The 16,499-nt window shown below is 42.3% G+C and overlaps 1 protein-coding gene across 1 annotated transcript in view; it reads left to right on the plus strand.

The window, feature by feature from the left end:
* The first annotated feature begins 982 nt into the window (after positions 1–982).
* angpt1 (angiopoietin 1) overlaps positions 983–16,499 on the plus strand; it is a 62,109-nt gene continuing 46,592 nt past the window's right edge. The window contains exon 1 of the mRNA XM_073482737.1: positions 983–1,758. Coding sequence (XP_073338838.1) covers positions 1,339–1,758 — 420 coding nt within the window. The 5' untranslated portion in view covers positions 983–1,338. The remainder of the gene's footprint in view (positions 1,759–16,499) is intronic.

The following is a 16,499-nucleotide window of genomic DNA, read 5'->3' on the forward strand; positions in this document are numbered from 1 at the left end:
CAGCCTTAAATCCAAGCTGGTCTAGCATGACTTTCATCCTGGATCTCCCTCTTCCCCTCCTTGGGGCAGTCTGTTTGGTCAGGTTGGATGGTCAAAAGATGCCATGGGCAATGGTCGTCTCAAAGTCCACTGCTATTGATCCCTCAGTTGAAATTGCTGTCGCTTTAAGTGGACCCACTCAAAATAAATGCAGCCAAATTTGCTGCAATGTGCGCAACCGACTCTGGTCTCCCTAATTTTGTTCAGCATGTACATGCATCATTTCCTGTGACTCAAGTACCATATGAATCCAGCGTGGGAATGGGACACTCTGGCATAGAGAGGCTACTAATTAATACATGATCATTTAACAGCTATAAGATCATGTCCAAAACTGGTGTTGATATGATATATAAGACCTCCCCCTTCACCAAAAGCAGGATGGACACAAAAAGATTGCCTCTATAAAGATCTCACTTGCAAGGAGGATAGTTTTTCCTTGTCGTGGGACAGATAAAAAGCTGAGAATAAGACTATAAACACCTCTAGAAAACACACCTCCCTCGTGCCTACTTGTAAAATAGCACCTGTCACTATACAGTATAGAAGGGAGTGGAGTAGTGTCTGAGGGGCAGATAGATTAGAAAGTCTTTGTGTCAACACACAGGCAAAAAGGCAGGTCAACCGCATGAGTCTGCAGACAGAGCGCCTGTAAACTGATCCTCACAGTCTAAGCACATCCTCTGTGCTGGGGTCCCTTTTCTGCCAGGCTCACACACACACACACATACACATACACACACATACACACACTTGTCCGTGCACACATTCTTGTGCAGGCTCTGCGAGGGGCAGGCGCAGAGTGTGCTGGAAGCTTGGAACTGTTCTTCAGAGTGAGCGTCTCTCTCTCTCACTCTCTCCGGTCGTTAAGTCAGAGAGCAGAGGAGGAAGGGAAGGCAGAGAGACCAGGGGAGGTCTGACGACATGATCCCAGCTCACCCGGCACCTATTTTAAATTCAACAGATTGATCAATGCAAGCGCACAGTCCGCCTCTGGCTCTGACTCACTGGAGGAACACCAAGTCTTATAATCGACTTGTCACTCGGCAGGAGATGTGTGCAACTTTTGCTGCCAGGACCAAAACTTAAAGGGGCTTTGGAAAACGTAGCATGTGTGAGTGCTCAGAGCAGCAGTTGCTTTCGATGCTGGAGGTCCAATGTGAGGATGGATGGCGCATGTTCCAGGCTGACGGTGTCCTGCACCGTAGTCTGATCCAGCTTTAAAGGGAACATCCAACCAAACGTAGAAGGAGCATCTCCAAGAACTTACCCCACCTGTAACTTTTACCCCAGGTTGATATGATGCTGTGGTGCAACTTCGACCACCACTTGCTCTCTCTGGCAGCACTTCTGGTGATTGTGAGCTGCGGAGGAGGGGAGCAGAGGAGAGGGACGGATAGCAGCAGCACCAGCAGCACAGGTGGCGGCAGCAGCAGCAGCAGCAGCAGTAGCAGCAGCAGTGGCGGAAGTAGTGGCAATACTAATTACAGCAACAGACGCTTTCATAAGATCCAACATGGCCAGTGCACCTACACGTTCATCCTACCTGAGGGAGATGGAGCCAGAGGGGGCTCCTGCAGGGAGGCGAAAGCCGGTAGCACGCAGCAGAACGCCAACTCTCTCCAGAGGGACGCTCCGCCACCTGAGCCAGAGTTTCCCAGCCAGAAGATCCAGCAGCTCGAGCACATTATGGAGAATTATACCCAGTGGCTACAGAAGGTAAGGAATCAGAATGATCCTGCAGAAGTATCGGCTGTTTATTTTGCTGCTAAAAGTAGGAATGCAATGGAGTTTTTTAAAATCAGATCCATGTTTGAAATGTTGTGTCTCGCATGTTTCACAGCCCCGCACAAGAGCGGATGTCTTCTGAAGTGGTCGCGCTCTTGTGCCATATTTGTTGAGATATTTGTGTTTCCGTCGGGTGTGTGGTCTCCACAGAGTGTCTGTTTGCGGCTTCTCAAGATAACTTGTTTTGGTTTCTGGATGAGGCTCTCAGACTAAATCTGGGATGTGTTTGCTGTTTTCTCCTGGCCGACACGTTGTTTGGCAAAGTGTTTGTCAGAAGGAGGGTTTATGTGCTTTAGATGTGGAGGATTTGTTTTTTTCTGTGCGAGGCTGTGCGACCAGTTTCACAACGAGATGTCCGCAATGTCAGCGACAACATGGAAAGCATGCACACAGAAGGACTGGAAGGATTACAGAGTGGTATCTTCTCTATAAACTGACAAAAGCAAGAATAAGCAACACAATCTATAATACCTCTGCTATGCTGTTATGTAACTGTGTATGTTATCAGAATTGAACTTTTTGTTCTGGATGTGACACAGCTGCCCTCCGAGGACATCATGGACTGTTGGGTCTCCGTCTTTCCGACTTTCTCTCGGCTTCTTCCTGGTAAATGACCCTTTGAGTAAATTCCACAGATGTCCGGTTGAGTTGCGCAGCGCGTCGGTCATAGAGCAGAGGTAGTTATATGTCAGTCACCCCCTGTTCTCCAGTGGGCTGTCTCTTTAATGGCAGGAAGTCAGAGAGAGTCCCCGGAGACACTTGGAGGAGGAAAAGACAGAGAAAGAGAATGCTGCCTTTATTTATTTATTCAAGTCAAGGACGTGCGAGTAGAACTTGAAAACTCAGACTTGCATAAAAACAAAAATCTGAAATTGATTTTCCTACAATCATCATTGTTAATGAGCTGATTTGATATGCATACCTCTTATTTAAACAATCCACATTACAATTTATTTATAGAGCCACTGAAGTGTTTAATATGCACAAATATGGTTCCAATGTAATGTTAATGAGTTGCAAATTCTGAGGCCATCTCTGATACAGCTGATACAGCTTGGCAGGCACTCTGCTTTTCTAAGCTTTGAGACTTTGTGTCTCCAAAGAGAGCGAGACTATCTCGCCGAAATGAATACATGAATCAAATAAACAAACCTCCAAATTCGGCACGACCGGCTCTCCAGCTCCTCGACTTTCCACAATATTATCCTTCTCAAATAAGATTAGCAGCTCGAACCTGTGATTAATTGCACGAAGCTAATAGTTTGTCGTCTGCAAAACGCGCAGCACAAATCAAATTCGTGCACAGATAACACCTGATGGATTTGATGGATTACTTCATCAATATACCCCGAGTCTGTTCATTAGCAGTCAACATGTCCCCCTCCCAAAAAAAAATGTCTGGGTTACTCTGCTTTGTGCCTGCTTTTCATTTACTCTCAGAAAGTAAACTTTTCACTCCTCAGGTTGGAGGAAATGGTCATTCTTCATCAATTAACATGGTGTTGGTCACAGTGTGTTACAGCTAGATGATGACTGAGTTTGTAATTAGGGAGGTGAAGTGTTGGAGGCGACTTCACCCACAACTTTCACTAAACCACAAATATGTCTGAAATATTATATCAACTTATGATATATGATATATATGACTGACTTTATCTCAGATTAGAGGAGGAATTTACTGTTTATGGTGGATATAAAGGTTAAGAAGAGCAAGATAGCCCCAAAAAGCTGCAAAACCTCTTCACATCAGAGGGCAATCAGGCCAAAAAAATAATATCACAATATATTTAATCTTAACTGCGATCTTGGATCTAAATTGCAAACTTTTTCCCGATTTTCAAACCAAAGTTCTGCCTAGCCTGGCTTTTAGTTTGGCTTGGGTTACTGTGAATAGAGCGAACAGCTACATCTCGACGGAGAACTGCAATTGCATGGCTGGGTAAGTAGCTAAGCTACATCTCATAAATGAAAGTGTCAACCGTATTTCATTTTGGAGCCATTACGATTTTTGCGCCCAACAACACAACAAGCTGACATTTTGGGGTCTGTTACTGCCCTGAGGTGAACCCTCCAGTTTTTTCCTTTACGTAATCCTGACACAGGGACTAAAAGGCTCTATATATCACCCAATTAAGGGCCCCTAAGCATAGCCGTCTATTTGACTACATCACTGCATTGGTTTGTTCACATAGCGCAGATTTGCTAAATACGGCAATCTCTACGATTTCTCCTATAAAATAGATCGTGGATGCGTTCAAGATCAATCACAATCTTAAATGGTCAGATTGCACACCCCTTACACCAATATACCTTCATCTCTTTAAAGGTCCAGTTCCTCATTCCCAACTCCTCAAATACTGAAACTTTGTGACGGCGGCCCACCGGACCTACAATCCCAAAGCGTCAGTATTTGACGAGTTGGGAATTCTTACAAATGGGACTTACTACATACTACATCTTTTTTCTGATGACCTTCCACACCAATCCACCATCTGAGTCAGACTCCAGTCCAGTCTGAAAACCTGTGTGTGTTTCCGTACGGCTCCCAAAAGCGTTCCATGTGTCAAGAAAGGCCAGGGGTGAAATAACACCGGCTTTATCTTTGCTCAGTGGACCTCATCCGTCTGTGATAGTACAAGTGATACTATGAAAACAGAACGGCAGCGTTGGTAGACTGAAGGTTTGACTAATGAGACCTCTACAGCGACTTTCTCCTCAGATGTTAAAAAAAGGGGAGCCAGTGAAAACGTCTGCCATCACCACTGATACTATCAGGCTTCTCTTGTGACAATTTGGAGTTTTTGCAGGACCACAAAATCTAATATTGAGAACATTTTATTGCATAAAGTTTATTGGATTATATTTGAAAATGTGTAATGAAAAGAATTAAGTTAAAGTCAATGGATGCATGCCATTGAAACGCATATTAAACTACAGAAAAACACATGTAACAAGCAAGATTAGCACAAGAAAGGAATTGGAGTCGGCGTTTCAGAGGGGACACTTAAACACACAGTGGTAATTCAGCCTAATTGCGCCACATGGGGGGGAACATCAGGATGCAGTTAACATTTTTCATTGGACAGAAGATTAAGTGTCCTGGCCAGTCTATCTATCTTAATCACGCCAGCGTTTTTACTGCTTGTCTAAGCAAGAGCTCGCCCTGATGTTGCTCCAGCCAGCCTTGATGAAAGAGGCGGACGGAGGAGGCCATTCCAGATAGTAACCCCCGTGCCTGGGCGCTCAGTCCAGTGTGGGGGGTAGACGGAGAGAGTGATGCAGCAAACAGCTGTTGGGGAAGCATTTTAAGTCTGAGATCTTTCCTTCCTCAACCCAGGGTAGAGTATATGGACCCTGATAACATTCCTGACCAGTCAAAGGTGGCTCGTGTTTGTCCAAGGATTACATCCCTGGCCTGCCTGCAAGGCGAGGAGCCTCGGATGAGCGTGGCTCTGATCTCAGGGAGAAAATGCAGCAGAAGGCAAGCTACGTCACATATAAAACAATAACTAACCTTTCGATAGGGAGCATTTTCCTTATCGGTACTTACTTGGTGTTTTGCAAGAATAAGATTTAAAGCAAGACAACAAGCTGCAGAAAACTGATCGGTCCATGCTGTGTGACTTTTGGCTGCCCCAGACAAAAGTAGTTGAAGGTTGGAGAAATGAATTAGCAGATTATTAGATTGTACTCTGAGACAGCTTCATGGACCAAAAACCGGTTGCGCCACAATTCAGACGGTCAGAATTTTAGGTCTAAAAATCCATGATGTGACTGCTGCTGCAACCCGTGTTTACCGACCAATCAGTCGGAATAGAACATGAAATGACGTGAATTAACTTATGCTAACGCTAACAACATTTACCTCAAACACATTTAGCAAAATCTGTATTTCAAAATCAAAATCTGGATTTCATGTTGACCATCTTAGCAACAGACCAGAAAAGATCATGGAGGTACCAGTCAGGTTACAGAAATGCCAGTCTTATTGTTGTTCAACGTTTTCTCAAGATTGGAGCAGATTGTTGTTTCTGTATAAATCACCGCACTACCATTCAGGAGGCATTCGTTGCGCCATGTGGCGCATCTCAAATTGGATATTGTACAGTCTGACACAGATTGCAGATTGCCCTATTAGACCCATCTCACACAGTGTGGTAAGCAATAAACTTGAAAGATGGCTATTAGCACCCACTTTAAAGGTGCCTTTAGGCCGGTTGTTCCAAAGTCTAGGAGACGTCTTGACAACACAACTCTAAACTTTGGTCTTTTAAAACTTTGGAACAACCAGGACAGTTGCATCTTGAGGATAGATAGGATCTGTCTGAGCCAGGAACCAGGTGTCTGTTAAATATGAAGCTGAAGGAAAGAGACTTCTAGCTTAACTTCCTTGTCGTTGCTATGATGTTTACTAGTTGAGACTCCAGGAAGCTACTGCTCCCAATCAATAAACCGCAACTTGATGTTTTTCACACTCTCGTTATTGTATGGACAAAATAAATAATATATAAAGTGTTCATTTGTGAGTTATGTGTTACCTCAGAGACAGGCTAGCTGTTTCCCCCTCTCTCAAGCTAACTGTCTCCTCGCTCTTGCTTAATATTTAGCGCCAAGCCTTGAGAGTGCTGTCAATTTTCTCATCTACCTCTTAACAACAGAGCAAATAAGTCAATTTCCCAACATGTCTAACAACACAGGCACTGAATAGAATCTTGAATTACTTGTACTGATGCCATACCTGAGTTTTAGTTATTGATATCAGTTTCAGTACCTCACTTCAAGGAATAAAAAGGTTTTCTGAAATGTCTCGAGACGAAAGATAAATCACCGTCTAAAATTGGTGAAATTGCCGGAAATGTTAAGACAATTTAAGAAATACAAGCCTGAGATATCGGCTTTCGGTACTTACCAGTTTTTGACACATTTCGGGCAGTACCAAGCAACAACTGAGTTTTAATACAAAGCTCCTCTGGCTGACAGAAAGTGGACTGATGAACGGAGTGCTGCAACATGTCTTTGTTTCCATTTGCCAGTTACTGTAGCTGCTGGGCTTTGAGAGAGCTGAGAGTCAATGAGGATCAGTCTCTTGTTGGAAATATAAGAAAGGATGGGTCATTTAAGATGAAGAAAAGGTTGCATTGAGTAGAAAGTAGATGAAACGCTCACTGCACGTTCTGAGAACATCCTTTCTACATCTCCACTATTTCAAGGACAATGAAAATTTGGCACAGAGAGAAGCTCAGCGAGCCAAATTTGGCTCTGTTCTCGGGAGTGAAGGTAATAGATCTTCTCCTTTCCCTCCTGGTGGAGACAGTAGAAAGTGGTTAAAAGCTGTGTTTCTTGAGAAGGGCGCCCTGTGCCAAACTAAGCTGTTGAACAAAGGGAGGGGGGGGGGTCTATCAGCAGTGTTTTATCCCTGTGAAATTCCCATCATTCTGCCTCTAGACGAACATGACTGTGCTGCACAAACAGTGGTTTAAAAGGATATGGGGACATGTGGGCAGAAGCTTGTTTCCCTTCCATACTGGGAGTTCATCGGGGAAAGGGTGAATATGTTTCTCTACTTAATGCTATCAGAGGGCCACACAGCATGTCTGGGGATCCAAGGAGAAACCTATCTATTTTAGGGGTGACTGCCTCTATGAGAGTTTATTTTCACTGATAATGCGGGCCAAGACTAACAATCGGACGATGCAGAGAGGCTATGAAATGCTCAGAGGAATAAAAAGCGCTTCCTTCCTGACCCCCAAACTTATAAAAAGGAAACCATGGAAATTGCTGAAGGACACTACAATAACAGCTTCCAGAAAAGTTGTCCTGGGTGCACTTGCGCTATGACTGAGAGCGAAAGGGAAACACAGCTTTCTGCTTAGCGTGTCATGGGAATAGGGGAAAACATTACAGCCATGCCACAGTAATTCCGCATGGATGTGAAAATGGAGACCAACATAGTTAATGTTCCTGATTTTCAGGAAAAGGGGCATTAAGCAGTTTTGTCACGCTCAATATGGCAAGCCACTTTGTTTTGAGACCCTCTTTTTTCCAGAAATCATATTTCAGTGCAGCCAGTCACCCCAAACCTGCTTGAAGTTTGATATTGCGCAGACATGTATGTATTGTACACATATTTATCTTTAAAGCTCAATAAATGAAGAAGGAAATTTCTTGGTAATTTAAGTGTGTTTCTTGAATCTGTCTAGTTTACCTAACTACAGCTATAAAGCAAGCATGTGGCTCCTTTTCCATCAGTCATTTCAGTGAATCACTCTCTGGTGGGTACTTTGGAGGGGATTTATTTTGTTTTAATTACAAGGTTATACATTTGGCTAAACGCGATTTATGATATTCCTTCTGAAAACATTGTAGCTAACGTGTAGCTTGGCACCCGCTGATGCATCTGTGAAATAAATTGAGAGCTTCCACTGATAGGTTTGTGTTTCCATTCCCCCTCGAGTATATTCACTCCGCGTAATGGCGCTAATTTTTCTTCATTTGGTTACCGGAGGTTTTGTGAATGTGGGTGCTCTGCAGTGTGTCACTCAGGTAGGGAAGTGATCCGTTGAAACCTGGATTAATTGTTTTTTGGACGTTTGAAGGCAGCCAAAAAAGCTTTAAACATCGATATCCCTTATGGAAATGTCATATGAGAAGTCTGCCTTTATACATGTGAACTCAAATTTTAACGTGTGAAGGTAAAAATAAAGCCACATGTGAATTAAATACATTCATATGTGACGGGATTTTTTAACAGAGATTCAAATTTGAAATCATGTGTAATGTTCTTCTTTACGCATGAATTCCACATTTTCACATATGATAAGCTATCGGCACATGTGAACAAAAATTTTAACATGTGACATTGTCTGTTTTTGCATGTAAATGAAAATTTCACATGGCTTTTTTTCACATGCGGATTAAAACTTTTAATCACATGAAATGTGCTTGTTCACATGTGAATTCCACATTTTCACATGTGAACTAAAATTTCTAAAATGTGAAAACAAAATAATGTCAAATGTAACATTGTCTTTTTTCACATATAAATGAAAATGTACCCATTTGAATTTACGTTGTCACGTGAATTAAATACATTTATATTTATGGATTTGAATTTCAAATCGTGAAATTTGCTTCTTCACATGTAAATTCCACATTTTTACATGTTAATGCCTATTTTCATACGTGAACTGAAAATGTAATATGTGAAAATAAAGTAAGGTCACATGTGACCTGGACATTTCCACAAGCTTTTTTCATGAAATAAAAACTCCCATATGAGAATTTTACATTTCCGCATGTGAATAACATACATTTATTTGTTACTAGCTTGTTTCCCGTGTGGATTACATCTCACCACTTTCATGTTGTGGTCATTTGATTGATTGTTAACATGAAACGTCGACTGGCTTTTTTTCATAAATGTGGATTTGAATTTGAAACCACTTTAAATTTGCTTCTTCACACTTGAACCCCACATTTTTACTCATTGTCTGAGCAACTGAACTGAGCTGGACAATTCCACAGGACTTTTTCACAAAAATAAATGTAAATTTCCACATAAGAAATTCACATTTTCACATGTGAATTACATATAATCCTGCGTGATACCTGATTCTAATGTACATTACAATTTCTGCATGTGGTTAAACCAAAACAATCAGCTGAAAGATGCTAAAACTATCAGTAGAGTTGTGATTAACTTCATAGTTAACTGATAATATAGCAGCTTTAACATATTATGGATGTGAGTGCTCTGCAGTGTGTTACTCAGCTCTGGAAATTACATTTAGATATTTTATTCAACTGTGGCATTTGGGTATGTTATTCTAAAATGGCTGAAACAAGAGCAAAAGCCTTTTTTTTTTTCAAAGGAAAGAGTATAAATAATATTATTTTGGGCAGCCAAGTGGAAGTCATTAGTACTGAGAGTGTAAGTTATGGTCAGATGACTTGCCAAAAGCACAAGGTTCGTGGCTGTATCTCTACCACTGCTAAGGTTGAGTGATTATGAGCCAAATATGAGATAGTAATGGCTTAGATAGAGCGAAACATTAGACACTGTAGTCAATCTGAGTGCGCAGTTAGCGGGGAAGTAATGTGGTGTTATCACAGCCCGCAGCAAATCACAACTGTGTTTGAACTTGTTTCGGTCGCAGAACCTTCTGTTATCTTTGTTGTATTTTTGTTTTATAATGACTCTTGATAAACAGAACGGATGATAATATTACTCACCCGTATCTGCTGCTATTTATTTTGCTGCAGGCCTCAGGTTCATTTAGGTTGAGGGCTTGTAAATCAAGGTTTGATGAAGGTCGGGGGAACTGAAATGGCATTGAAAAACACCCGTGTTGGAGAATTCAAGCTGGATACCGCAGGACTTCCACACAGTGTGAATTTACAATAACGTGTCAGTCAGGTTTTTTATAGCTGCTTAACTTCCAAGAAAAGATAGCGCTGGGAAAACATGCATGTCTCGTATTGCTGGTTCTGGCACGGTACAGGAGAATGAAAAATCAGAATGCACTGCAAGTTGTAATACTCGCTACTTCCCTTATTTTAAGTTCATCCAATTTTGAAGTTTACTTGTTTGATCCCCTTGTATGTGACAATTATGAATCCCAAAGCTAATATTGTAAAGTCTGCAAAAAGGGGAGAAACATTCCTGAAGCCTCCCCACATGCTGCCTCTGGGGCCTTCTCTCCCCGCAGCGTCTCTTTGACGCTCTCCGACAGATGTTGCTTTTTGAGAGGATGTCTTTGTCTGTCAACGCTGGGGAGCCTTCCAGAGGTTCCAGAGGACGGAGCCGTTTCACCTTTCTTGGAGCTGAGCCTGGTGGACTGAGTGTTGCTATGGTTTCGGATTGAAGAAACAAAAAGAATCACAATCAGATGGTTGAAAGAGATGTTTGAGGGCTGGAGAATGCAGAAAAATGTCAACTTTTGACTTGAACATTTGTGCCTGAGTCACATCAGATTGTTTTATATCAGCAATGGTTTGTTTATTCAGTGTTTATTAGCCCCAAACAGCCAGATTAGCTTCTTCACTATACATTAGCCGCGAGCAACATAAATTCAGGTCAACTCTCGAGTACTTCAGCACTCATGACGTACATTTCCCCTTCAGCTCCAGTCAGCAGTCAACATTACAGTGAACACCCCGACAACGGAGGTCACCTCCGCGGATCACTGCTGCAGTCAGGTTGATAAACAGGAGTGAAGATAAATCCACTTTTCAATTCGAAAAGTTAAATAGTCATTTCTGAGCTCTCCTCCCATCGGTAAACGGCTCTGGATCAGAGCAGAATCTGATGTGACTCCAGGTGTTTATACCTCCAGAAGGTCTGGCTCTGCACCTGACCCAAAGCTATGACCTAGCTGCAGAATTGTGCATTTAAAATTTGTTACAACAGGAGGACCAATTTTAAACACAAATCTGTAGGCTGTATTTGATGGCGTTAAAAAATTAAAAGAGTACAGCGTGGATATAAGAAAAGGGCTGTAGAATCAGTCAGAGTTGTGGAAAACTGATGACAGGAAGCAGGTAAAGGTGAAAAAAAAGAGTATTGTGCCGAATAGATCCTCAAATGACTAATGATTGGCCCTGTTGTTCTTGAGGTGGTGCGATAGGAGCCATTAACTCTTAAACCTCCGTGTCACATTGGGGAATTACCTCACTATTTATTTAATCTTTTTCTGTCCTGGTGAGGGTGATTATCATGTGATTTATTAACTTGCGATTTGAGACACACACGTCTAGATGGGAGACAGTCTGGAACTGCAGAACGGCAGGCTGATTATACCCTGTCTCTGTTTTCTGTGGGTGGTTTGGACAATCGAGCGTGTCGGGTCTCGGCTTATCGGTTAAGTGCTGTGATTGGTGTGACACCAGCCTGTGCACACACGCACGCACATGTTCACAAATATTTTTAAAAAAAAGATATTGCGGCGCATGCACACGGTTATACACACACCCTAAAATCTGTTTTGAAAACACACTCCTAACCCTGTCCAGAGCTGTGTTTTCCCTGTCCGGGACCGGAGCCAGGCTTCTCACATTCCACACAATACCAGGGCTGGAGTTGGCACACAGACTGCAGACGTATCCCCCACCGTTTGAAAATAACACCCACAAAACATAGTGCAGTGCAAGTCGAAAGCCCTCATAAAGCTATCACATTTTTGACCTTTCAACACATTTCTTTTCTTCTGTCTTTCCAGCTCGTTGCGCTTTAGGTGAGACCCCAGTCAGTGATGTCAGTGCAGGTGATTAGCTGATGGAAAACACCTGCTGTGCTTTGTGTGTTTCACGCTTTGATGGAGATTCAGATGCAGCAATCCCACATTTTCCTGATGTTCCTGATTTTGATACACAAACTCGGGGTACGCCGGTGATGTATTTGTTTTGTTTTGTTTTTTAAATTCAAAATCAGTACACCTTATTGTATAAAACCTGGATTCTGACCATTTTTTCAACAAGTAAGATAACACAATGCTGGAACAAATCACTTCTTATCTTGGCGCGAGATATGAGACTTGCTAATAATGTTTTTAGTGTGGATTTTAAAGCCACTATTTGCAGGATTTGAACATGTCTGAATATGGTGAACAAAGTGGCTGCACCACAAAAGACCCTGTGAATGCACAGTGATACAAGGCAAAACCAATTTTCAGCATTTGTTGGAACTGACTTGTTAAATTACTTCAAAATATATTAGGCCAGAATACTTAATACTTACTTTAATAGAAAAGATTGTCTGTCTGCTGTTTGGTCCTGGAGAGGTACCTTACGATGGGTTTCTGAGAAAGGTTTTTGACAACAGCTGCCTGCTGTGTGCTGAAAACGGTACTGGTAAGAGCAGTGAGACTGAATCAAAAAGTTTCTGACTTTAAAACCAAAACACTTGCCTGAAAGGTGCTGAAATGGTCCTCAGAACTGATGGCAACTTGGAGTCGGGTGATAATCCTTTGAGGGCAGCTTCAACATCAGAATTGTTCCCAGTGCTGATCCAGTCTATCAGACGAGTTGATCACAAATTTTGAGCCACATAAATGACTTTTCTGTTTGTGTTTAACACTTCAACGTTTAATTTGTTGTTTTACCATTTAGTTGCAAGGTAAAACCTTTTATGGCAGTATGTGCTGATTGTCGGGTTTGGCATTCACGGCTGTTCAGCCTCTGCAGGGGCATGCTGCACACCCTAAATGACAAAACCAGTTAAACACGACTGCAGCAAACAATTATGTGTGACGAGGCTGGTTGACCTCAAATGGTGTCATGAAATGTGCTTTTAGACAGAGTGAATGCAAGAATGTTCCAGACCGAAGTTCTTTTACCATCACAAGAATAGTCTTTGTATTTCCGCAAAGTACAAGTGTATCGCAGTAGCCGACCAGACTAGTCCTAAACTGCTGCTGCTGTGCGGTGACCCAACAGGAACCCGCTTATAAATCTGTCAGTGATTGAATAGATGGATGTGCTTTTTGGTCTGGGTTTAAAACAAAAATACAAATGGTTCTTGATGTTTATTTAAATTGGCATGTTTGCAGCAGTTCTGAGATGGGGAGGCTAATCCTCCAGAGGTCTGAGTGTGTGTTACGAATCTGTGTCACACTAATGTCTATTTCTCCATGTGTGTAAGTGCATGACAGTGTTTGACGTACATGTGAGTCTGTGTTTGGATGAAATGACCCTCAGCTTAACTGATGGCCTGTAAAGGATCAAACGTGATGTTAGTTCTCTGGACCGGATACAGTCATGAGGTGAGGCCCGGACAGAGGAGAGGCTGTGACATTTTCTCAGTGACTGTCAAACAGCACTCTTATTATGAACGAAGATTCGTACATCATAGTGATGCATGATGTTTAAAATAGCACAAGACATATTAGTAACAGTTATGTCAAACCAAAGAATTTCTGAACAATGTCCGGGTGACTTCCTGTCTTGATTTATGTCCTTAAGTCAACAGCGAGTGTACCTACACAATTTTTTTTGCTTGAAGAGAAGTATACAGATGAACTGTTGAACAGTTGACAAAACAATCTAACCTCAAGGTCCATTTTTTGGCGGTTCTGGAGCTTTCAAGCTACATTTTTCTGTCCTAACCCGACAGAGTCCAGGTTCTTTTATCTCCGTCCGAACCAGACTCGAAAGCCGACCTCAGCTAAAGCCCTGTACAGACCATATATATATGTATATATATATATGTATATATACCCAAACCCGAACATCATCTCTAAATCTTTGTCTTTGAACCTGGCTCAGATGGTTTGGGTCAAGTATCCATGATCTTTATCGCATGACCTTGAACAGTCGTAGTTTGCTAGGTTTTCATTAAGCTGTAGATATAGATTTCCATTTTTTCAGAGCACCATGAGGACTTCTTAATCACGTACAGATTGATTCTTCACCTCAAAAACAGTAGTTGACAAAAACAGTCTCACTCCAAGGTCCATTTAGCCAACATGGTCCTCAAACTCTGGACATCCAAAGCTCCACCAAACTGATCCTGATACTGAAATTGGAAAGTAAACTACATTTTTCCAACCAAAGCTGATGTGTATTAAAGCACAAAACATGGAAATTCTATTCTACCTCCTGAGGCAAATAGGACTACAGGACGAGCTTGTAAGACTGTTTGTGTTCGGTGGCTTTGATTCTTCAGTGAGCCCGGCTGATGTTGTAAGGTCTGCGGGAATTCCTGTCCGATGCGCTAGGATGTTTTGCTTTGTTGTCTGAACATAATGATCCCAGTTTAATTGCGCTGGTTTTGATCATTTAAACCATCCGTTGTCGCGACTGTGTTTATACGTACATCTTGCGCACTTCATTCCTAGAAATGCAAAACTAAACAGAAACCTGAGCACATGAAAGGACAGTGAACAGGCTGTGTGTCATCCACGCATTTCCAAATCTTCCATCTCTTTTCTTCCCTCTTATTTAGCATCTTTATCCAAAAAAATGAAAGCCGAACAAATTGTGCTGTCAGATGGCCATGTTTGTTTCAACTAATTTTAGATGCATGACTCACAAACTCATTTATCCTGCAGCTTTTCTAGAAAGAGCAACAGACAATAAAGACACAGAAAACAGGCGCGTTATCTGCACTTTCATCCATCATAAGCTGGAGGTCAGGCAGCAGCAAATGTTTCTAATGTTGCTGTAGGCAGTGATACAGAAGTGGCCGTGAGCCGCACATTATCATTAACACCAGCATCTATTTCCCCTCCTCTCCAACAGCCGTGGTAAACCGCAGGTCAGACCGAAGCCGCTCCATGTGGAGATGTTAGTCGGGCTACTGCACCCCGTCTTCCTGCTCATCTCTTTTGTTTAGATTGTGTGTCAGTTCGGCATCACTCAGGGGAAACACACACACACTATACTGCCTTAATGTATCACCGTACTTAAAAGCGCCTCACGCAGCCTGCGATATGATATATAGCCCAGGGTGTGTTCGGCACTAGCAAAAGCAACAGGGGAAGAGTGGAAAGAGACTCGTAAGTAATCTAATCTGGACGCGGTGAGATAGCGTCAGTCCGTCTTTGGTGATAGAAGCAAAGCAAAGCAAAAGCAGAGACTATAAAAAAGAAGGGAGGGAGTGAAACATAGGGGAGATAGAGAGATATAAAGAGCCGCAGAAAGAGAAAGTGAGAAAAAATGTAAAGCCGTGTGGTGATTGTAACCCTGGACGACTGCAGCCACGGTTTATAAACTCTGCAGTCCTCGCTTAATGGGATGTTAGGATGAAAGATAAACACGAATGTGACGTTGAAGGAAACAGCCCCTGTCATTAAATTCCCATTCATTTTGATTAGAAGAGACAACCGGCTTGATAGATAGTAGAGCTGGCACACAAACTGGAACACTGGAGCCATTTTTTCCCCTGAAGTGTTGCCCGGCTAGGAGGTTTAACATACAGCAGTGTGCGTACTAGTGTTTCTGTCATGGCTGGCCTTAAAACAACACGTCCTCTCGCATCGACTTCTACAGCTTTTTGGCAGAGGAATCCCCTGCTGTGATGTTTAGAGGGTACACCCGGAATGCTATCTCAAATATTTGGATGTAAAATGCCTCCTCCGTGGGATGCTGGTTTTGAAGTATCCCTGTGTTTCATTAAAAAAGGGCCAGACTGACCTGTGGCCTGTAGCGCTGACACAAAAAAGCCATCGTTCCCCGAGGATAGATTCCCATGTTGGACAACTTGCGTCACAATAAGTACAGACTGCCCCTCTGCTGGCACTACAAGACCTCTGGATGAATGAGCAGGTCCGAGTTTGTTTGGTTGTTTGGTTTTCGTTACGCATTCCCATGTCTTGGGTGAATGCAAGTACTTCCTCTCCCATACGGCCAGATACGCATAATTAATTGGGGTAATTTTGGGCCCATTTTTACATTAGAGAGCAGGATTGTAACTGGAGGATTTTTGAAAATATACATGCATGCTTATGTTGCAATGCATGCAATGTATTTATTTTCATTGAGAAATGAGAAAATTGTGATCTGTTTTGAGGTATTAGTCAAACATGAAAGAAATATACAGTATGACTGTTACTTCTCGAGGGAGTTTCTGCTCCCTTCAAGGGAGGCAAGAAGCAATATGATGAAAGCTGTACATCCAGTGAGGCGTTACAAGACTTGTTATTAGACATAATGGACACATAACTTTTTGTGTTTTG

This window comes from Pagrus major, chromosome 16, assembly GCF_040436345.1.
Source record: "Pagrus major chromosome 16, Pma_NU_1.0".
In the NCBI taxonomy this organism is placed as follows: Eukaryota; Metazoa; Chordata; class Actinopteri; order Spariformes; family Sparidae; genus Pagrus; species Pagrus major.